Source organism: Balaenoptera physalus (assembly GCF_965194825.1).
Source record: "Balaenoptera physalus genome assembly, chromosome: 6".
In the NCBI taxonomy this organism is placed as follows: domain Eukaryota; kingdom Metazoa; phylum Chordata; class Mammalia; order Artiodactyla; family Balaenopteridae; genus Balaenoptera; species Balaenoptera physalus.
In genome coordinates, this window is record NC_138885.1 from 97,011,343 (window position 1) to 97,036,286 (window position 24,944).

The 24,944-nt window shown below is 38.0% G+C and overlaps 1 protein-coding gene across 1 annotated transcript in view; it reads left to right on the forward strand.

Moving 5' to 3' along the window:
- The window catches only part of CPO (carboxypeptidase O), a 66,930-nt gene that overhangs the window by 34,585 nt on the left and 7,401 nt on the right, over positions 1-24,944 (forward strand). Inside the window, 7 exon segments of the mRNA XM_082464716.1 lie at positions 4,907-4,978; positions 13,190-13,289; positions 15,419-15,469; positions 15,473-15,520; positions 18,524-18,712; positions 19,848-19,938; positions 21,110-21,291. Of these exon segments, the coding sequence (XP_082320842.1) occupies positions 4,911-4,978; positions 13,190-13,289; positions 15,419-15,469; positions 15,473-15,520; positions 18,524-18,712; positions 19,848-19,938; positions 21,110-21,291 (729 nt within the window). The 5' untranslated portion in view covers positions 4,907-4,910.

Genomic DNA, 24,944 nt, shown 5'->3' on the forward strand with positions numbered 1-24,944 from the left:
GCAGCTTATCACAGAAAGCTAAGTACCTAGCAGTAGACATGAGAGGGTAGATCTAGCCAATGGATTTATGCCATCCAACAAGGATGTGGATACAAATTCATGCATCCATGGATCCACCCATCCACCCACCCACCCATCCACCCACCTATTGCCTTAGATGACAGCAGCAATCTCTGAAGCTTCTGTCCAAACAAGAACCTATCCTTGGTGCTGCCTCAGAAACCAAATCTAGAGTTTGCCACTTCTGCTACCACAGCCACGACCTCTGAGTGACAGCTAGCCTGTATCTCCACCCAGTCTGCCTCCATCCCTGCTTGTGACCGTAAGTTAACTTACCATACATCTGAGACCAAGTCCTTTACTAAACCCTAATTTCTGCCAGTCTGACACACCCCTTTCTTGAGTCCTCATGGTACTTTGCTCCACTGTATAGACTATAATTTATGTTACAGCCCTTTGACTCAGTGTTCCAGGCATAAAAGGTGCATGGCAAGTGATGATGTTCACTGCCATGTCTTTGGGTTCAGGGTCAACGAGAACAACTAAGGAGCAGCAGAGGTGGTAAAATGGCTTGGGGCGTATGCCTCCCAGTTCTCAAGTCCCTGAAGCTGTTTAAAATGACCCTGGCCTTTGGTTATAATATTTCATAGCAGCCTCTCTCCAACTAATATGGCAACAAGCCATGAGAAATCATGGGCATCATTTTGAGAGCACATTATTTTGGAGGATAAAGATGGTAGGATTGTCTAGGGCTTGGCTGGTAATAAAAACAGGTTGGTTTTTTAAACAAATGTTCCTGACAGTTAGAATTTAATCCTCCTCTAAATCAGCAGTCTCTAAGGTCCTTTCCATTTCTTTCACTCTATTACTTATTCTATCAAAGAACGTGGATCTCACGATAATAGGAACCAATTCGCCCCTTTTTCTTCCTAGAACAATCTTTACATTTTGGCAGGCCTTCTCTCACGTGGTTTAAAGAACCACATGTGTTTGCAGGCTTTCTATCAAGTAGTTTAGAGAACATAAAACTTACAGTAATATTTTTGGGGAGTAAATTTTATTGTTATGGCTTTAAAGCACAATCAAATAAAAACTAGAATTCCATTAGTAGTTGAATATTATAATAATAGAGTTGAGAATAAATTTTACTGCTATAAGAACTATAAAACAGCAATAATAAAAAATGCTATTATTGTGAATAAATTGTGTTGAGATGACTAACTAGAAAACTATAAAACACAACGATAAGAGATAATCTAATCACCAGAAAAGATGTGATAATAATTCACCCTTGTTAGTGAGGAGACCGTGGTTCCAGTTCATTGGCCCTGAGTGCTCTAGGTTACTGCCTGCATTCCATAAGGTTGCAGAAAGATAATCTTTGGCAGGAGACCACATATTACAGTGAAACTGGACATGGGGAATTGAGGAAAATCCAATTATCAGTGACTGTTAGGAACGCCCTGTGTAGTACTGCTAAATGTCCTCACAACATATTCTTGTTTTTTTTTTAAATTAATTAATTAATTAATTAATTGTATTTATGGCTGTGTTGGGTCTTCGTTTCTGTGTGAGGGCTTTCTCTAGTTGCGGCAAGTCCCTTTGAAGTCTTCATCACGGTGCGCGGGCCTCTCATTATCGCGGCCTCTCTTGTTGCGGAGCACAGGCTCCAGACGCGCAGGCTCAGTAGTTGTGGCTCACGGGCCTAGTTGCTCCGCGGCATGTGGGATCTTCCCAGACCAGGGCTCGAACCCGTGTCCCCTGAATTGGCAGGCAGATTCTCAACCACTGTGCCACCAGGGAAGCCCCCTCACAACATATTCTTAAAAATTATTTGCAGGTTTCCACTAACAATTTGTATGTATTATTTGACTGTGCATTTCATGCACTTCTTATTTTTATTTATGTTTTTTTTTCTTCAGAATAACTGCATGGGGTTACATATCTGTTGAGGAGAAAAGCCTATTTAATCTTGCTTTTTATTTAAACTACCCATGCATCCCCGAGTCCATCTGGGTCCCATTCTAATTAGTAGAAGCATGGAAAGAAAACACTCTTATCTCCTACGTTTCTCTCTCCGTCTGTGGACCTCACAGCTCCATGAAAACCCTTGTTTCAGAGTTAGGACTACCCAAGTGGCTGCCCTGTCCCTGCATTTGGGTGAGGGAAAAAATATCATGGGTGTTGCATTTTACCCCTCATTCTGAACACCATCAAAATTATTCAAGATTTCCAAATTGATGATATCCCCAGGGGGTGAAGGAAGATCATTAACAATGAAGTTTCCATTAGGCAATGGAGGCATGCTGTTGGAATTTTCTATACTCCCTACCTTCACTCTCTTCCCTTTCCTTCTTTAACCAACTCCAGTTGACTTTTGTCCCTATCACATGCCACGTGCTGACTGAAATTGCTCTTTTCAAGGTCTCCATGAGCCTCTATCCTGCTGGATAAGATTGCTAGTTCTCGGTCCTCATCTGACTCGACCCCTTAGCAGCATTTGGCCCAGTGGGTAACTCTCATTTTCTTAAAATGCTTTTCTCACTTGGCTTCTGGGACACAACAGTCTCTCAGTTTTCTACCTACCTCACTGGCTGTTCTTTCTTAACTTCCGTTGCTGGATTCTTCTCTTCTACCAAGATCTCTAAATGTTAGACTGACTGACGCCTCAGTCTTTGTTCTCTTCTCAGTCTATACTTGGACTGTAGAAGGGCTCCTCCGTGTGGCTTCAAACACCACCTCTTACAATCCGAAGAGTCACAAATGTATGCACTTCGCTCCATCTTCCCTTTGAAGTCCAGCCTGCAGTAGCTGCTGCCCACTTATCAATCCCTTGGATGTCTAAGAAGCATTTCAAAAATATCAGCTCTGAATCGAAGTATTGACTTTCCATCCCCTCCTCCTTCCACCACTCCTCCTTCGATTTCCCCCATCTCATAAAAAGTCATCACTATTCAGTCCATTTCTTGGCTCCCCAATCTAGGAGTTGTTCTTGAGTTCCCTAATTCCCTCACACTTCATATTCATTCCATAAGCATATTTGTCAGGTCTGCTTCTAAAATAAATTCCCAGTGTGACCATGGCTTTCCATGTAGCCCGTGACATCTAGCCCAAGGCCCCATCATCTCTCCCCCGGAATGCTGTGGTACCCTCCCTGTTGGTCTTTCTGTCTTCATTCTTGTCCCTCTCTTGCCTACACTCTAAGCAGCAGCCAGAGGAATCTTTTAAAATATCAAAATAAAACCTGTTCAATGATTTCTTAGAATAAAATGCGAAGTCCATACTCTGGCCCATGGTTTCTACAAGATCTGGCCCTTGCCTATCTCTCTGACCTCATCTTCCATCACTCTCCCTTGCTCCCACTTCACGTAAACACTGGTTTTCTTCAAGTTCCTCAGTCACACCAAGCTCATTTCTTCCCTACACACGTGGCCCTCTTTACCTAAAACACTTTTTCTTTGTTTAAAACACAGACCTTTGCATGAACCACATCATTTAGAACTTAACTCAAAAACCGTCTTACATTGGGACTTCCCTGGTGGCGCAGTGGTTAAGAATCCGCCTGCCAACGCAGGGGACACGGGTTCAAGCCCTGGTCCGTGAAGATCCCACATGCCGTGGAGCAACGAAGCCCGTGCGCCGCAACTACTGAGCCCACGCGCCACCACTACTGAAGCTGGCATGCCTAGAGCCCCTGTGCTCCTCAACAAAGAGAAGCCACCGCAATGAGAAGCCTGTGCACCGCAACGAAGAGTAGTCCCCACTCGCCACAACTAGAGAAAGCCCACGCCCAGCAATGAAAACCCAATGCAGCGAAAATAAATAAACAAATAAATATATGAAAAAAATTTTCTTATATCAGTCAGGAATGGCCTCTCTATCTCACTATATTCTTGGCCCATATCTCTCCTTAATTTGATTCCCTTTACTTAAAATTGTATTATTTGTTTGTGAACTTGTTTATTCTTCTCTCAACTCTCCTGTGAATTCTATAAAGGAACTCATTCATCTTGTATTGATCTTTTGTTGTAGTGCTTGCCTGGTATATAGTGAGTACTCATTACATTTTTGTAGAATGAATGAATAGATGAATGATCATACAGGGTAAAGGATTTAGATAGATCCCCAAATGCTATGAACTTTGTTTAAATCCTCTACTTCTCTGCACTAAAGTTTGCCTTGCTCAATTAGACTTTTAACAGCGATCTTAACTTGAGCCTTTATTTTACTGGTCACTGTTTGAGATTCAAGGCATATCCTGGGTTTGTCTAAAAACATGAGGTTGTGGAGCAGTGTCTGACAGAGTCCTTTATGTGAGAGGAATGTGTCGGGAAATCCACTTGGGAAAGGATTTAAAATATTTTCACTGCTCAGATATGGAGAGACCTGGGTTTGTTTAAGAAGCTGGTGATGTGGTCCATCAGAACAAGAGAAGACATTTGACCCTAAATAAAGCCTTAGATTGCAGAGGGCAGTGAAGATCCTGAATAATAACCATGCCCACCATAACCAGAGCAAAAGACACACCCCCTATTATACCCAGTGACCTGTGTGGAGGAAAGAGCAGGAGTGGTCTGCTCTTGAACATAGGTGATGGGGATTCCTAGAACTGAAGATTTTACATAGGGAAGAAACTTTTTTCTGGATTTGGGGGAGCCAAGAGCTTCAGTTAATTTGGTTTTAGAGGAGAAAAAAAAAATCAAATAGTTTTTCACTATTAAAAAAAGTTTTTTGAAGACATGATGGAGTTAATGAAGCAACTGTTCACATATTATTTCTGCTGAGACATCCACTGATTTATCTTACCTTGATTGTGGAAGCCTATGCCCTCTCTGAGAATGCCTATGCATTCTCAGAGACACATGACCTGCAGGAGAAGCACAGGATTTTCTAGCTCTCTTTGCAGAAGAATGAAGCCTCTGCTTGGAAACTTGTACCTCCTGGGGATGCTGATTCCTGGGGAGCTGGGATATGATAGGTGAGTGTGAAGCTGGAGGAGGGGCTGACTGGTATGATTTAGATTGTCTAAGTGGAAAGCTTCTTTTCAAGATCAATGCAGCTCGATTCTCCCCTCTTCCTACCCATACACACCACGACGAGATAAGAATAATAATCACTGAAGTTTTATCATTGAACATTACTCTAATAATCTTTAAATAAATGAGTAGATACCTAAAAAAGATTTCCTAGCACAATGTATGATAAATACCAATAAATATGTCATGTTTTGTAATTGAAAAAAGAAAATTGTAATGAAAATTCTATATCCCTCATTTACATAGTTTCTCAATTGGTAAATCACACTATTCTAATTATTGAGAAAATGCTTAAAATGTTTAAAACTACCAAACAATTTCACTAAGACATAATTACTGTTAATGTTTTTGAATAGATAGCTACTTAGCTAATTATGTATATAGTACTATTACAAGAAATTTTCAGTTAAGTTGTATTGTAAAAATTTTCCCATGACATTCATAATTTATTGAAAACATAATGCAACCACTAATAATATTCCATCATTGCTACCCTATAAAGCAGAGTTGATTTCTACTGTCATTTTTACACATGATACCATGATGTGTATGGTATCCAGCTACATGACAATTTTTTTTTTGTTATTGAAAATCTTTGATTATTTCCCTAATATAAGTTATAAGAAGAGGAAGCACTGGATTAGAAGCTTAGAAAAATTCAAGAATCTTGCTACACATTGCCAAATTGCCCTCTGGAAAAGTTGCATCAGTTTATACTTCCAACGATAGTGTATGAAAGCACTTTTTAAGCATTTGCCCATTTGACAGGTGAAAAATACCTACAGTTGACTTATTTTTCATTTTGTTGATTTCTTATAAGGTTAAGTGTTTTGTCTTATTTATTACTCATTTTACTGGTTTATAAGTTGCTCCTGTCATTTGCTCTTTTTTGTGTTCTTTCCCTATTCATACTGAATAACTTCTTTGAATATATAATATATATTAAACATTGTGTGTGTGTGTGTGTGTGTGTGTGTGTGGTTTCCATATAAAGTGTATTTTCCTTTATTCATACATAGTTTATTATTCTGCACATTTGGTATATCTCATCAGGCATGTGTGTTTATAAACAGTATTTCCTCTTTTGTTTCATGGTTAAACGAATCTTGCAACAAGCTTGCTCTCACGGAACAGAGAAATCCACTCCAATTTTTGCCCCAGACTAACTGTGTGACCTCAGCCTGTCCCTTAGCTTCACAGACAGTCTGATTTCAGATATATAAAGGGAGCCAGGATCTATGTGATGCTTAAAGTTGTTTGGACATCACCATCTCACATTTTCCATTAGTTTACTTGGTTTCATATAGATACTGCATTTATTTTCTCTTCTGAGATTCTTCATAGATCAATGGCAAAGACTTACTTAGGTCACAGGGCTTTGACTGAAAAAAAAAATTAACTTATTTAAAAATATCACAGGCCTTAAAACTTACACATCCTTTGGCCTAGTATCCCTGCTTCTGGAAATTTACACTGAGAAAGAAAACTATGGAAAGAATTGTATGCACTGGGATATAGCTTTATGTACAAGATAAACATGATATTAAATATTATAATATTTGGAAACAACCTAAATGCCCCATATTAAGTTATGCAAATGTCAATATGTGACATATGACAATGGGATATTATTTATCCATTAGAATAATAATTATGAAAATTTTAATAGCATGGAGAAAGACATGTTTTATGCTGAAAGAAAGATGCAGAACACAAAATGTATCAAAATACTTTAAAAAATAAAAGAAAAAATATGTACCAAAATGGACATTGTTCTCTTTGATTGATAATTTTTTTTCCTTTCCCTCAACTATTCTTCATTTTACAAATATTCTACAAAGAAGATGCATAAAACTTTTGTTTAAAAAAAATGATGGCCAAGCCCAGGTTAAATTATGGAAGTGATTTGGCTCAGTGGGACTCAGGCAAGATGGCTTCCAGTGGACAGCTGCTCATGACTGCACTTGAGGGAAACATTTCAAATCTGCTAATCCTGCTCCTTATTGACTATTTTCATTATTATTTACTGATGTAAAATAATGTCCACTTTTATATGGCTCTTACCAACTCAACACATAGATTAGCTGCAATTTTTGATACTCTTTATTTACTATGTGTGATGTAATACTAGTCCAGAAAATCTAATAAGGATGACAAGCTTTGTAATCTCTCCCTTGATCATTTAGGGAGGTGGCCTGTTATATATATATTGCATACTCCCAATAGAAGTGTAAATCTGTAAATCTGTAGAATCATTTGGGATCTAACACTATGAATCAAATGCCTTGAAATTGTTCATGCTCTCTGACCTACTAGTCCCATTCCTGGAATGTAACTCAAGGAAATAATCAGAAATGAGCAAAAAGTCATTAACTCCAGAATTATTTACTATAGGATAAAACCAAAAAGGGAAGTGGCTTTAATATCCAGCACAGATGACAATATTTAAGTGCATGATGCTATGAAATATATACTTACTGTCAAACATTATGCAGTCATTAAAAATAATGTTTATAAAGAGTTTTTATTGGTTTGAGAAAATGTTTCTTGTAGAATATATAATAAAAAAGGAGGGAATACAAAATTATATATAGGTATAATCTGCACTGTGTTTATGAAAAAAATATGCACAGATAACAGACTGAAAGGAAATATGCCAAAATATCAACAGTGGTTAACTCAGGGAGGTGGGATTGTGGAGGATTAGTCCTTCCTTCTCTTTTTAATTTTTCTCCTCTCCATACTTTGTAAAATTTCCACTTATAAGCATACGTTAATTTTGTAAGAAGGAAAAAAAAAACTTTGAAAATACATTACTATCATGAAATATTCATGTAACTGTTTCCTAAGTATTTAAAATTCAAAATTTGCCTCAATATTCATTAGGTCTTTTTGCCTCTTTTTACATTCCAGTCAAAATTTCATCAGGCAATCTTTGATGTACAGTATTTATTAATAATGTACCACCAAAGCATCATTTTCTCTGTTAAACATTTTATGAATTCCTATTCAAAAAGAATACACAAAGTACAATAATCTTTTCATTTAGTCGGTGAGATGAGACTGGTGGTAATTTGAGGGATTAGCCAGCTTTTTCCTTCCTTCTCTACATGTATTATGCATCACCCAAGTAATTGCCTAGAAACAGGGAACAGCCTTTTCTAGGTTTACGGTTTAAACGTTGTTTGAACTAAGTATTTGGGGTTTTGAGGTTTAAGTATTGTGTTTAATTTCATGTTAAAATGATATCAGGGTTTTCACTCAAATCCCATACGGTTCACTTTTTTTTTTGCATATTATATGGACCCAGTCATTCCGTGCTAGACTTAGGAGGCATCATACACATTTTGCAGACATTAGCTGGGGGAAAGCCAAATGCTGGTGCTTGATGGTGCCCAGTTACCTTTAATTTATTCCCTTCCATATTGTGAAATTGCCTGGGAATACCAGCCCAATTGAAACAGGAATCCACCAGCTGCCAGGACTGCTTTTTAGTGTAGTCACTTTCCTACGGCACTGAGTAGATGACTGTGATAAAGAAAGACCTGAACATTTGCTGAACTACGTGAAGAAAGGAACCGCGTCGCTCTGAGCAGCCACTATCCCTGGTCCCAATGCCGCGTGAAAGCATCTCCAATGATCTCATTTCCTGGCAGGACAGCCAGTGTGAGGAACGAGAAAGAAGGAAGGGCTGAAAAGACTCTTCTCATTGGCTTTATTTCCTCTCCTCTCTCCATTCTGAAAAAGCACTGAAACTATTTCCCGACGAATTTATAATGCTGATACTTATTTTGCTTTCTATGCAGTCCAAATGAGAGATAGACAATTTATAAAAATAGGCTAATAAATATTTTATGTTTATTTTCTAGAGTATAGTAAAAATATAATTTAGCCTCTGTAACAAAATCTTCAGAAAAAAAAAAACCAACACCCTGGGATAATAATTTTTACCTTAAGGATTGTTGTTAGAATTATATGTAGGAATATATATATATGTATCATATGATATATATATATATATACCTTAGAACAGTTCTGGCATGTATAATTGCTTATAAAATGTTGGTTGTTATTATTACTGACTATACTTCAGTTTGAAATTCTCCCTCTCCTGTCCTCAGTACATTTAGTGCACCATTTAATTGGTAATCAGGCTCTAGCTTATCATACCTCACGTTTTATTATTTGATGGTGAAGTTATTTTGCTTTTCATGTGTTTATGTCTCACTTCCTTAAGTGGATTTTAAGCTCTGTAAGAAAGAAATCTATGTTCTATTACTACTACTATTATCTATTATCACTTTTGCAAAGAGTACCAAGTGCCGATTGGGTTGTTGAATGAATTAAGTAAGATAACAATGCAAATGCTTTGACTGGTGCTTAGAATATAGTGCCCAATAATGGTTAACTAGTGTTATTATAATAGGTATATGTTTGCTGATTATTTGATAAGCACACGAAATGTACTCCTGAAAATTTATGTGTAAATTGAATTTTTTTGAATTTTAAACACACCAAGGGATGTATGTATTTTCCTTATAAAATGATAATATGTTTTGTAAATAATCAGCCTCAACATATTACACCTGTATATATTTTTATATTGAAATTTCTCTTCTGAAGCACTCTAGCTTACTTAAAAAAAATCAAATAAATGATAAACATTAGAAACGAATCCCTGAATAACATGGAAAAGCATATTGCTCCTCAACTATTACAATTTTAATGACATTTGTTTCTTGTTATCTCCTTCTAAAATTCATTTCATTGTTTTAACTAACTATCTATACAATCCTATATCATGAGTTTTCCTTGGACAAGCTGAACAAAGTAAAATTCATTTAACAATAAAACATTCGCAGTTTTGAAGATAAAAAGCTTCTGCTAAATTCAGATTATTATTATTAATATTAGTAACAAAGTCATGGAATTTTGTAGAGAAATTGATTTCTATTAGAGTGGGTGATTATGGTACATGGTGTTAATTGAACAGATTAAAAAATTAAAATGTAGTCAATCCAGTTACTGGAGTTATGTAGATGTGAATGGAACTTGAGTTTTAATTAATTCTATCAAAATATTTTGTAGTTTGGTATTGTTTGAAGATCATACCAGTTAGATGGCTAAATTATTCTCCATGTAATTTTTATTTTCAATGTTATTGCAGCAAAATAGGATTTTTACTTAGCTTTGTTTTGAACTACTACTGTGTTTTAACATTTATTAAGGGTTAACTAGGTTCCAGAAATTTGCTTATTTTTAAACATAGATTAACTTATTTAATCTTCATAAGAATCCTTTGGTAAGATGTTATTATTCCCATTTTACAGATTAAAAAATGAAGGTTTAGGGAAAGAGTGAATATAATACCAGAATGTTCAGAGAGAAAAATGTGGGAAAATAGATGAAAGTCATTGAAACATTAGCTAATTAGATCTCTAACATGTTTCCTTGTCACTATCCAAAACTTTACACCTCAGCTTCTCCAAAAGCTCACATCCTAGTGCTATTAACACAGAAATCACTTCAAATATATTTATTGGGTAAATGAATGATCAGTTGGTATGCTTTCATAATGAAAATATAACCCTACTTTTTGCTTAGGTAAAGTCTTTTAGCGAGGGAATTAGAACATTTATCAAACATTTGTGTGGCTTAGAGATAGAGGACTAGTTGTATGACTTACTAGCTCTGTGACTGTTTGCAAGTTGCTTAATTTCCCTTGGCTTCAGTTTCCTTATTTGTAAAACATGGACGATAACATTTCACAGGGTTGTAATGTGAATAAATCATATAATATGCATGATTGTGCTGGCACAATATCTGGCATAAAGGCGAGGCATTGAATAGCTTTATTAAACGGTTTGTCAAAATATAGACCATAAATAGTAATCTAAATAGGCCAATATGTATTATAGAAATTGAATCAATAATTAATAACCCTCCAAAACAGAAAGCACCAAGCCCAGAGGGTTTAACTGGTGAATTTTATGAAACATTTAAAGAAAAAATTATACTGATTCTCTACAATCTCTTCCAAAAGATAGAAGCAGAACGAAAACTTTTTCATTCATTCTTTGAGGCCAGCATTACCCAAATACCAAAACCAGGCAAAGACATTACAAGGAATAAAAAATTATAGACCACTATCTCTCATGAACATAGATGTAAAAATCCACAACAAAATATTAACAAATTGAATCAAAAAAAGTATTAAAAAATTATACACCATGTCCACTGACGGAGATTTATCCCAAATATATATGCAAGGCTAGTTTAACATTTGATAATCAATTAACATAATCCATTACATCAATAGGCTAAAAATAAAAAATCACATGATCATATCAATAAATGCAGACAAAAACATTTGACAAAACCCAATAAATGGTCCTGGAACAACTGGACATCCACACACAAAAAAAGTGAATCTAGACACAGACCTACATACTTCACAAAAAATTAAGTCAAAATGGATTTTAGAACTAAATGTGAAATGAGGATAACTTAGGAGAAAACCTAGTTAACCTTGGGAATAGTGATGACTTTTTAAATACATCACCAAAAGCATGATCCATGAAGTAAATAACAGATAACCTATACTTTATTAAAATTAAAAACTTCCTTCCTTCAAAAACCAATGTCAAGAGAAGGAGAAGATGAGCTCAAAGTGAAAGAAAATATTTGCTAAAGATACATCTGATAAAGGGCAGTTATCCAAAACATACAAAGAACTCTTAAAGCTCAGCAATAAGAAAAGAGGCAACCTGATTTTAAAAATGGACAAAGGACATGAACAGACACCTCACCAAAGATGATATGCAAATGGAAAATAAGCATAGGAAACATTGCTGGAGGAAATGCAAAATGACACAGTCACTTTGGAAGACAGTTTGGTAGTTTCTTACAAAATTAAACATACCCTTGCCATATGATCTAGCAGTCATGCTCCTTGGTATGACCCAAATAAATTGAAAACTTATGTCCACAAAATGCTGCACACAGGTGTTTATAGCAGCTTTATTCATAATTGCCAAAACTTGGAAGCAACCAAATGTCATTCAGTAGGTGAATGGATAAATAAAATGTGGTAATCCAGACAATGGAATATTATACAGTGCTAAAAAGAAATGAGCTATCAAGTCATTAAGACATGGAGGAAAGTTAAATGCATATTACTAAGTGAAGGAAGCCAATCTGAAGAGGCTGCATACTGTGTGATTCCAACTATATGACATTCTGTAAAAGGCACAACTAATGAAAAGATCAGTGATTGCCAGACCACAGAAGATTTTTAGGGCAGTGAAACTCTTCTGTATGATACTATAATGTTAGACACATGTTACTATATATTTGTTCAAATCCATAGAAAGTATAACCAACAGTGAACCCTCATGTAAACTATGGACTTTGGGAAATAATGATGTGTCAATGTAGGTTCGTTTATTATAAAAAATGTACCACTCTGGTGTGGGATGTTGATATTGGGGGAGGTTGTGTGCATGGGGGTGGGTGGGGGGTGGACAGCAGGTATATGGGAACTCTCAGTATTTTTCATCCAATTTTGCTGTGAACCTAAAACTTCTCTAAAAAAATAAAGTTTATTTAAAAAAAAATAAACTTGCATAAAGATTCTTACAATTATTTACAGTATTGTGGTTAATATTCCAGGCTTTTCAGTCAGGCTGTCAGGGTTTAAATTCTAGTAATACTTTCCCTGTGACTCAATTTCTTCCTCTCTGAAATGGGGATAATAAGAATATCTTAAAGTTTTTGAGAGAAGTAAATGAGATTTAAATTGCTTAATCCAGGCAGTATCTCGCAGTAAGTTTCAGTTCAATAAATCTTAGCTATTCTTTCTTACACAAATTTAAAAGTGTGTTTATCTACAACATCTTGCTGAATTATCCAAGGCTCCCTGCAAAGTGGGAATGGCTGTCCTCAACCTGCAGATGATGAAACTGCAGTTCAGAGGGACTCCCTGGTACCCAAGGTCTCACAATTACTAAGCTGCAGAGGCAAGACTCCAACAGTGACTTTTGTCCTCAAAATGCTGTGCACATTGCTTTCTACTACCTTTTTCATCAACCTTCCAACACTCATGTTATCCTGGTTTCTTCATCGCTTTTTGTCTGTATTTCTTCCCTTTGCAGATCTGTAGCACAACAGAGACAAGAAGCTGTGGATAAGATAGTGAGTCCATGGAGGATCCTGGAGACATATTCCTATAACAGATACCACCCCATGGGGGAGGTGAGCATGGACACATTGGTGGGAGCGTTGGTGGTGGTCACAACCTACTTTAGGATGGGCGAGGGATAGTTCACTCTTAATATCCATAGACTAGAGAGCCTCAAAATGGGCGGTTGAGGTTTGCCTGTGCACTGAGGTCAAGGGGTTCCCAAACATCACCCCCTGACCATCACCATTAAAGATACAAATCCTAGTGATATGAAATAAAAAGGCAAAACAACAAAAAGAAAAAAGAAGAAAAGAACACCCCAACCAGTTTTGTTAGTGTAAATGTGGATCAAAATTAAACGTTACTCTTGTTAATCAAGTCTTTAGCTGGTTTAAGCTGGGCAGGGCCAATGTGTATATGGATGTGGGACATGGCTGGTGAAGCCTTCTGATTGAATCCTATTTAGCCAAAAGTGTGGTATTTTCAGTAGGATGCAGGGAACACAGGCAACAGCTCTCAAAAGGGGAAAACTTTTTTTTCAAAGAAATATTTGTATTGCTACTAAGATAAGTTTAGTGGTTTCTAAAACTGGATACCGTAAAAAGTATATATGTATATATGTAGTGTGTGTGTATGTGTGTGATGTTATGTAAAACTTCTTTTGGAGTATAAATTTCTAAAAATAGAATTACTGGGTTAAATGATATGCACATTAAAATTTTTGACATAAATGCACAAGTTGCCCTCCAACCAGGCTTTACCATTTATTTCCTCAGTATTGGGGAATATATTAATATTTTCCAGAATTTTTTTCAAAAAGTACAAGAAAGAATTTACATTTTCAGGACTTCCCTGGCAGCCTAGTGGTTAAGACTTCTCCTTCCAATGCAGGGGGTCTGGGTTTGATCCCTGGGCAGGGAGCTAAGATCCCACATGCCTCAGGGCTAAAAAACAAAAGAAAACATAAAACAGAAACAATATTGTAACAAAATTCAATACTTAAGAAAAAAAAAGAATTTACGTTTTCTTCTGTAACAATCACCCCAAAGTACTAAAGTTTCTTAGATTTTTTTTTTTAACAAGATCCAGTAAGACCCATGAGAAGTATATGTGCTGGTATCAGAGATGAGCCACACCTGGCTTGGCCACTTGCTCTGTGACCTTGACCAAGACAGTTAACCTCTTTGTTCCTCAGTTTCCTTATACATGAAAAAGGAATAGCAGTACCTATCCTGCAGCTTTGTTTGAGAGTAAATGAAATAAACTACACTTCTACTGATTAAGCAATAAATAAATGATAGCTGCTGCTGTGGTACGCTGCTATTTGTATGTTTCCCAAGACTCAAGTCACCTGCATCCGATCCAGTCCCATCACAGAAGAATACACAATACCCATGTGAGGAGCTGTTAGTCTCTTCCCCCACTTAAGTATTATTACTGTTATAATAATGTATTTTATCTGTAGATATTCCATGCTAAGATGAATGTCAGTTGAGACACAGAAATTTTCAAATAGAATAGTTGTTATGCCAAATTAATTATTATTATTTACCATAACTCTTGTCACTCAGGTATTTCCACGATACAGAAATTGAGTGTGGAAGGTATCATGTCACATGCCAATGACGTCTTAATATGTCTTATGTTTGTGAATTCCTTATTTCATTCTCCCTTAAAGAACCCCTTAAAGTTATTAACTTGGTCTTGATTGAGAAATTTCGCTGTCATGTTCTGTGAAGGGCATACACAGGTTCTTCTCTAATTTTGGATCCATGGACATTAGCAAAAGATATTTTGGGGATTCATAAAGACTAAAGAAGATCCCACAAAATAAGCTGGACCTGAAATTTCTGGCATGATTGAGTGCCACTGCAAAGTCCGGAAGTCTGATGGCCATTTGAAGGCTGTGTGATTGTACAATGTTTCAGAAGTGTTATACTGGATTGTTGAAATTGATAACTCTCAATCATTTATTTGTAAAGTTCAACAGGGTGTCCTAACCCTGGGTGACAGAGTAGATCTTTAAAGAATATGGGAGGAGGGGCGGTCATAATTCATTAGTTTAGTCTTCTAGTTTGTGTGCTAATAAAGAGCAAAGAGTTCAGAGTTCAGTATCTTGATGAAAGAAGCAATTATCTTAATTTAGAGGCAAGCAAAGGATCTTCTTATTGATAACCTCAGTCTTCCCTGGCTGTTTCAGATCTATCAGTGGATGAGTGAGACAAGGGAGAAGTACACGGAAGTGGTGACATAGCATTTCCTGGGAATGGCCTATGAGAACCGGCCCATGTATTATTTGAAGGTGAGTGAGAAGGCTGAGAAATAGAGTCCTGTTCAAGGATATTTATTTACTATCCAGGGGCTCTAGTCAGAAACATAGACAAGGTTAAAAGAGGCAAGACAGAGAGACTTGGCTTTTCCAAAGTCTTGATTTTAAAATTCAAAACTTGGTGGGGAGGGATAAATTGGAAGATTGAGATCGACACATGCACACTACTATGTATAAAATTGATAACTAATGAGGACCTACTGTACAGCACAGGGAACTCTACTCAGTACTCTGTAACGACCTATATGGGAAAAGAATCTAAAAAAGAGTCCAAATACATATATCCATATGTATTTATATAACAGATTCACTTTGCTGTGCACCTGAAACTAACACAACATTGTAAATCAATTATACTCCAATAAAAATTTTTTAAAAATTAAATACTTGTAAATGCTTACATCTTAATCATAGGGGTGGAATCATGTTCTAGAGTAAAGAGAATTTGGAATGGCTGGGTGAGACGACGGGGGTAGGACTTAAAAATAAAGTCCCAGAAGTAAGAACTTATCCCTTAGTTTTCTTCATGCTTGGCCTCCCTCGTCCCCGCTAAGACTGAGGAACTTAGAATCTTGGAGGGTGGCTGGAAAGGACCTTAGACGTTCTGGCTGAGAGGTTTCCAGCTTGTGCTCTGTGAAGGCCTGGGTGCCTCCGGTGGTCCCACAGTGGAAGGGGGATGGGGTGGGGGGCTGCGTAAGGGAGAAATCCCCAGTTCACTTTACATATGTATTTTGAGTTTTTACAAAATTTTCTTTTTTAACACATTTTTTTTCCCATAAAAATGTTTGAACATCATGGACAACCTTTATTTTTGGTTCCTTCATTTTATAAGGAAACAAAGACCCAGAGAAGTGAAGTGACTTGTACGAGGTCACACAGCCAGACCGTAGCATAGCCAGAGGGATAACCCAATCTCCAGGCTCTCTCCCTTTTAACATGTGATACGATGAAAGGTGTTTGAGACTGAATAACCACTTTTCCACAGGGCCAGGCCTTCTTGGCTCTCAGTTTTAGACCAGTGATTTTTCAATTCTGGCTGCTTAATACTGATGCCTGGGCCCCATCCACAGAGATTGTGAGCTAATTGCTCCAGGATGGGGCCCAGACACCTTTTGAAAGCTCCCTAGGTGATCCTACTATGTAGGCAGGGTTGACAACAACTGCACCTAACCAGTGGTTTTCAAAGGGTGGTCCCTCGACCAACAGCATCAACATCTCCTGGGAACTTGTTAGAAATGCACATTCTTGGGGGTCTAACTACAGATCTACTGAATCAGCAACTCTGTGGGTGGGCCCAGCAATCTGTGTTTTAACAAGCCCTCCTCCAGGTCATTCTGATGCACACTCAAGTTACAGAAAAACAGTGCATTTCTAACAAGTTCCCAGGTGGTGTTGATATCGCTGGTCCAGGACTGCTCTTCAAGAACCACTGCCAAAGTAGTTTGGCATTAAGAACTAGCATTACTTTGTTCACTGTAGACATGTTAATTTACAAAGCACATCCCCAAATTCAAGAATTACTTACAACTACAAAAAAATCTCTTGGCTCTGAAATAGAGTTTACCCCGGAGCCGAGTGAGTAACTGGTTGATATGTTAAGTGTGGGCCACCTACCAACCTGATTTTTCCATAGGCCGTCAAACTCTTAGCTGAGTCAACCAAAAAGACCTCTAAACATCCTTTGCCTAGGACATATTTTAAAGAATAGAATTGGCACGTAATGAGGAGGCAATAAAGATAAACATATGGTCATATACATAGACTCATAAATAAAAGGGGTAATTACAAGAGAGAATTAAGGTAAAGGGTAGATTAGGAATTATGCCAGGAGCTTTGAAAATGGGTGAGGCTAAAAGGGAAAACTTCCTTGAATATGATGAATCCAGCCCATATTTATTTCAATTCGTAAGTTTCTCATAGATATAGAGGGAGAGCCTTCATCAGCCCAGCTCCCAAGAGCTTTCAATGAATAGCATGTCTAGGCCATTTACAAACCGAAACAAGATGTGACTGTTACAAACATGGGCATGTTCACAGCTTCTTCTCAACCAAAGAGAATCCATAATTGCCAGGTTAATTCCTACCTACCCCACCTCTGAAAGAGGAGGGGATCTTTCTTTCTTGAGTAAGGCTGACCTGATATACAAGAACAACAAATGGGGAGAGGAGAAAGAAGATTGGGTCAGCTGGGACTGCAGGAGTCTCTAAGGAAAGAGGAATATAATGAATGTAATAAGTATTGCAGGAGATTACACTGTCTCTTATTAATCTCTTAGATTATTGCTGTCTCTTTCTAATAGTCTTGTGCAAAATTTCTACCACTAGGACCCCTAGTTTTTTACCTGCAAAAGATGTATGAAATGACTACTTCAACGCAGTCATGAAGACCACACTATTGTGTGGAGTAAGAGATTAACACATGGAAACTACCTAGCACCGTGAATTCTTGCATATTACCTATATCCCTCCTTTGAGGGAATAAGAAAACTTTAAAATTAATATAAGATACTTTTTGTGTCAGTCTTTTCAGAAACCCAAACATAATTCAACCCACAAATTATAGTTCTCAAAGTGTGGTTCCTAGACCCATAGCATCAACATAACTGGGAACTTGGAAGAAATGCAAATTCTGGATTTCCACATCACCACCTCATACCTACTGAATTGGGGCTGGGAGTGGAGATGGAAGGTGGGCAGGCTGTAATTTAAAAAGTCCTCCAGCAAGAAAAGCCACCGCAATGAGAAGCCCACTCACCACAAGGAAGAGTAGCCCCCGCTGGCCACAACTAGAGAAAACCCCAGCGCAGCAACGAAGACCCAACGCAGCCAAAAATAAATTAAAAAAAAAAAAAAAAAAAAGTCCTCCAGGTGATTCTGATGCATGGTGAAGTTTCAGAAAGACCACCATGACGAACGGGACAATTGAGGCAGGATTGGATGGCAAAGGTTGGATGTTCAGTCACCACTTATGATTAAGTTGAAATTGTTAGAAAATTAAGAGACAAAAGACCTCTTCCCAGGATCATTCCAAATGTTTCTCTATTAAATATCCAGATTCTACAGAACTATAAATACAACTCAAGGGTAAGAAGTCTCCTTAAAAACCTGGACTTCTATGTGCTTCCGGTTCTTAACATAGATGGTTACATCTATACTTGGACAACTGTGAGTACATCGAGTTTGGTCCTGGGATGGGTTCATGAACTAGATCTTGACTCGGGTTCATTTTTCTGACCTCAGTCACTGCAGCTATAAAAATGTTTTGTAGTCGTGTAAAGGAAGAAACTTCATTTGGGATAAAAATCAACATTTTTAAGTCAACAACCTAAGTCAAGTTTAGGATTGAGGAGGCTTAAGACCCTTTTTTGCAGTCCAGAACATGTTGTCTGTTTGGTTGTTTTTGACATATTCCCAGTTTTTCAGCCAGATTCAATGTTTCTCCAACACCATCTCCTTAAAATTTGTGGATTGCCTGCCACATGATTAGGATTATGCTGGTATAAAATTCCTATACTATCCTGTATCCTTATATCAGTTCTAGAAGCACGAAGCGCACAAATGATCTATAAATACTAACCCAACCTTCATTTTTCATGGTGGTCATGCATACGGAGGGAGTTGAGGAGGGGAAACATCTCATAAAGATTTTTATTTAGTGACAACTTCCTTTTTAAAAATGTTTCTAAATCATACCACTCCATAATTAAGAGCCTCTGTTTCCAGAGACTATGAATTCCTCCCCCTCCCCCCGGCTCCCCCAGCCCTTCGTGGGACCCCTTTCTCTGTAACAGCCTTTCTGGCCCGGTATGTGAATCAAGCCCTTCCCTCCCAGCTTGTCTGGCGAAACAGGTCTTTATCCCTATCTCTACTCATCAGTCTTCTGCTTCCAGAAATGTGCAGAGACCATCTCTGATGCACCTGGAACAGCCTTTTCCCATCTGCCAAGCTTTCGTCCTTTATCACTTGGACCTAAAATAATGACTCTCTGAAGCTTTTCCTGATTAAGCAGATCGCGTCCACCAGGCACTGTTAATCTGCTCATGAGGGAAAGGCCAAACTACCCCTCCAATGTGATGGTTTACACGTATGTACACTTTGGGTTGTACAGATGTTTCTGTTATTGGGGGTTGCTAGCCCATCTGGGAACTAAAGATTATATGCACAAGCTTCGTAATGTTGAGGCAATTCTTCCAGACAATCTTAAGGAACCATTTTTCATGTTCGAGGACCACCCATCCTCATTAATACTGTGATTTATGAAACCTTAGAATGGCAACTTCCCTATGTTCCTCTGTTACAGGATCGGCTTTGGAGGAACTCCCATTCATCCCATAATAATGGCATGTGTTTTGGGACAGATCTCAATAGAAATTTCGATGCATCCTGGTGTAGTTAAGTACATGCTTCGCAGATGAATTGATGAGTAATGACAAAAAAAAAAATGGAGCAGAGAAGCCAGAAAAGAGGTGAATTACTAGAATTAGTACTATTTATATATATACCTTTGGAAATAAACATCTAATTTTGTACAGCTTTCTGGATTTCCTGGTCAGTGTCACTCCCTCTAAAGAGGTGATACTATCTATACAGTAAGAACCGCAACCCTATAATGCAGGACTCTTTTCAAGTGAGACTGGCTAAAAACAAGGGCAAAGAAGACCTAGACCAGTGTGAATATTTTTGAAATTCATCACTTTGTTTTAAAATATACGAATTGTTATAAAGAAAAATCAGAGAAGTATCCTTGCAAATTATTTTACAGCAGGAGGGCAGAAGTAAACAAGGCAAACATTTTCTTCTCCTTAAGGCAGTATCGTGTTTCTGAATCTCAACAAGTCCACTGGATTGGAAGCAAATAGAGGTAGAGATGGTTAAGAGCAGTCTGGTTAAAAACCAGATGGGAAAGGTTAACATTCAGACTTGGCGGCTCTGTGGTCTTGCAAAAATTGCTTCATCTCTAGGCTTTAGTTTTCTCTTATTTTTAAAACGTGGCTCAGAGTAATACCGTCTTATCAGTAGGTTGTTGTGGAGATTCAATGAGATGCCACACAGGAGGGGCTTAGCACAGTGCCCTGCATGTAAAAGGTGCTCTGTTGATGGTCCTTATTATTACTGGTGAGAAGGACAGACTACAAAATAGCTTTTTTTTTTTTGTCCTTGCAAAATAGCTCTAATGAGACTCAAGCCAGTAAGACAGCAAGAGATATACTTAGGGCAACAAGACTATAACAGAGTCTGACCCTGGAACCCAAGAACCGGTTCCCAAGCATTTGTTTCAGGGCCCACCAAAGGTTTAAGTGAAAGATTACTGAAAATGCCATCCCATTTTGCATCTTCCTTCCCGGGCCAAATAAGCAGGGGTCTGTTTCTAAATCTGCACGTCAGTCCTCCTGCCTTTCTGAGTCCCTCCTTGAATCACTTATTTTAGCAGGACAAAATTAGACAAACAAAGGCAAGCCTTAATTCCATGCACAGATGCCCTGAGCAAGGCTGACTCCTTGACCCTGGTCAGTGCTAAACGGAGATCATGATGCCTTCCTTGGGGTTTCCTGTATATTTCAGGTATCGGTGCATCTCACAACTGCCAAGGACCCATGTCTGAACCAGAGACTAAAGTTGTTTCCAGTTTTTTCGAGAGCGAGAAGGAGAACACTGCCTGCTTCCTGACCATGCACTCTTACGGGCAGCTCATCCTCGTGCCTTATGGCTACACCAAAAATAAATCAAGTAACCATGAACAACTGGTAAGACCATTGTGCCAGAGCCTTGAGAAGCTTCAGCACGACCCTGCCTTCCTTTTCCTGATTTCCATTTCTAGGGTTTTGGATCCAGCCCCGCTTTTGTTCCCTTTGCTTTTCCTTATTTCCTTTCTCCTGCTTTTCACACCTTGCCAGACGCCTGCTGGGAAGGCTTCAGGTTAAATGCTGCTTTACCTGCATTAATTAACTACCTATTTCAAAAAGTGTCAAGTTGGGAGACATCTTAGGTATTCGTGTATAATATAAATGAGATGATTATGTTAATAATCTGCAGGAATGCGCTTTCATTTCTGTAAATTCTCTTGAAGCTCCGTTCAGCAATTATAGCTTTTGAACCGTGCTTTAAAGAACTTCCCAGCTGTTAGTGGAATATGGCATATCTAAAATAACACGGCTAAATAATATCTGCTCTCTTCTCTGCTAAACACAATGCTTTATTTTCTTCTAAACTCTGCCTCTAGTATTTGCCTAGGAATATTTGTAAGGGGAAGCGCCAGTGAAATTCAAGCCGGGGCTGGGAAAGTCTGCTTTGTCTTATCGGGGTCCTTCTCTGAAGCTGTGTTTACCCGAGCCCTGGTGGGCAGAATTATTGAAAAGGACTGGGCTCTTTGCCTTTTTGTGAACCTGAGAACAATAGACCTAAGTCAAAGAAAGGGTCAATTTAGAATTGTTGTAGTTATTTGTTATCTTTTCTTAAAAGTTATTTTTTCAGTTTTTAATTGTGGTAAAATATACATAACATAAAATGTACTGTCTTAACCATTTTTAAGTGGACAGTACAGTAGTGTTAAGTATATTCACATTATTGTGCAACCAATCTCCAAAACTTTCATCATGCATCATTGAAATGTCTCTCCCATTAAACAAAAAATCCACATTCCCCCTTGTCCCTGGCAACCACCATTCTACTTTCTGTCTCTATGAGTCTGACTGTTCTAGTTACCTCATATAAGTGGAATCATACAGTATCTATCTTTTTGTGACGGGCTTATTTCACTTAGCATGAAGTCTTCAAGCTTCACACCTGTTGTACCATGTGTCAGAATTTCCTTTTTTTTTTTTTAAGGCTGAATAATATTCCATTGTTATGTATATACCACATTTTCTTTATGCATTCATCCATCAATGGTCATTTGAATTGTTTCCACCTTTTGCCTATTACAAATAATACAGCTATGAACATAGGTGTACAGATACCACCTTGAGATCCCACTTTCAATTCTTTGGGGTACATACTCAGAAGTAGAATTGCTGAATCATATGGTAATTCTATTTTCAACTTTTTGAGGAACCATCGTACTACTTTCTACAGCAAGTACACCATTTTCTATTCTTTCCAATAGTGGACAAGAGTTCCAGTTTCTCCACATTCTCACCAACACTTGTTATTTTCTGTGTATCTTTAAAAAATGTTTGTTTGTTTTTTTTTTTAAAGGACAATTGCTATTTTTTTCTTTTTTTTTTTTTAATTTATTTATTATTATTTTTATTTATTTTTGGCTGTGTTGGGTCTTCGTTTCTGTGCGAGGGCTTTCTCCAGTTGCGGCGAGCGGGGGCCACTCTTCATCGCGGTGCGCGGGCCTCTCACTGTCGCGGCCTCTCTTTGTTGCGGAGCACAGGCTCCAGACGCGCAGGCTCAGTAGTTGTGGCTCACGGGCCCAGTCGCTCCACGGCATGTGGGATCTTCCCAGACCAGGGCTCGAACCCGTGTCTCCTGTATCGGCAGGCAGACTCGCAACCACTGCGCCACCAGGGAAGCCCTAAAAAATGTTTTTAAAACAAGCTCCTCATTATCAATAAATGCTGGGCTGGATAGGGGCTAATCTTGCTCTGTTCTTAAGATCATAGAAGGCTGGTGGCCCATTGGCTCTGTCATTCCTCTTGTCCCTCTCCCACTGGAACATCACTCATAAAACACAGGTCTGGGCACTAAAAGAAAAACCACTACAGATCTTTGCTGAAGGCAGCCCTTCCCCCCAGCAGTCAAAAATATCTGTCAGTACCCCAATATCTTTCCTGCGATTGTTTTCGAACATTTGTACTACGTGACCATTTTGCAAGAGGTGGAGATAACATTTTCCTATAACTTTAACAATTACGAAGAGATTTTATGGCCATTACTTCATCTGATCCTCATGACAATATAATAAGCTCATTTTGGAGATGTAGAAATTAAGACCTTGAGTTAATTATATTTCTAAAGTCCCTGTAGACAGTAAATGTTGGAGTCTGGGCTTGGAACTCGTGTCTTTGGACTCCAGAGGCCACATTCATCTGACCACAGAACACTGCCTCTCTGCGCTCAAGAAGGGTTTGCAACTTCTGGAAGCTGTCATCGACTTAGATGCCCAGTCCACTGTGTCCTATATCCTCCTCATTTCTGTGCCCAGAAGTTCTATTTCTTCAGTAAAGAAATGTACAGAAACAGAGATTTTAGTCAAGAAGCCCAGAACCCTCCTTACTTCCCAATTCCTGTGATATTTGCCATAAATGTTTACTTTCTGCTTAAAGGATTCTGTGACAAATACAAATGAACCACCTAAGTCAGGCCATTATAGATATTTGATGGGACAGGCCTTCTACCAGCAGAAAAAAGAGGCCCATATACTCCAGTATTTTTCTAGAGAATTTCATTTCCTTTCTTGGTTCAGGAAAACAGTTACTACATCTCCGTTTTTGCAAGGTTTGTATTCAAATGTCACCGGGTCTTGGGCTGCTGATTGGCTGTCTCATTAGAGCCCTCTGGCCACAGAGAGGGCACTGACATTGCCGCTACCAGAAGGTGGAATTCTAAGATGGGCATTACTGGCCATCCTCAATACTCTATGTAGAGACTGGAAAATTGAATTGAGAAAGATTGCTTCAATTCTGTATCTCTTACAGCCTTAGGTGTTGAAGAGTTAGCATAACATTCATCACTAAGACTTTTCCATAAAAAGACTGAAAATGTTGCCACCATGTATCAAACTCATAAAAGCTAGTTAGCAGTGTTTTTAGGTTCTTAGTGATAAGCTTTGATAGAGTACACAAAGATAGAATCACACCAACTGTTCAAGGAGTTTTCCATTTCTGGTATATTTACAACCACCAGAGACTAGTAATTAATCTCTATGTATTTACAAAACCAAAAATTTGTAGAAATCTTCATAAATATTATACTGTATGATAGACAACTTGGCAATCACTAAGTAGGGGAAACAGAACTATATATACCCTCATTCTAAACTGCTCTGGAAATTAGAATAGCTATAAGAAATCTAATGTTTCAAATGCTGATATTCTTTCCATTGGAATCCTTTCCATATCAACCCTTGTATCCTATTCCAAGCTCCATCCTCCCACAACATGCCAGGGCCTTAATCAATCTTTCTGAGTGCTTGCCTGTGAATATATGTCTACAGGAAATTCTCTGGGCCCAGTGAAGAAGTTATTAAGCAGGCATGAGGTCTTTAGCAATGTAAATTATACACTACTAGCAAAGGGTTTTTATTATTTTGACTAGAAAGAACCTTTAGGCTGAGAAGAAGGACAGCAGAGCAATTGGCTCTCTATGGCCTTGCAGTATAGTGTCAAAAGGAGAGAGAAGAATAATCAGGAGTTTGACCCTTTGAGATAGAAGGCAGAGTCTAGGGGAATCT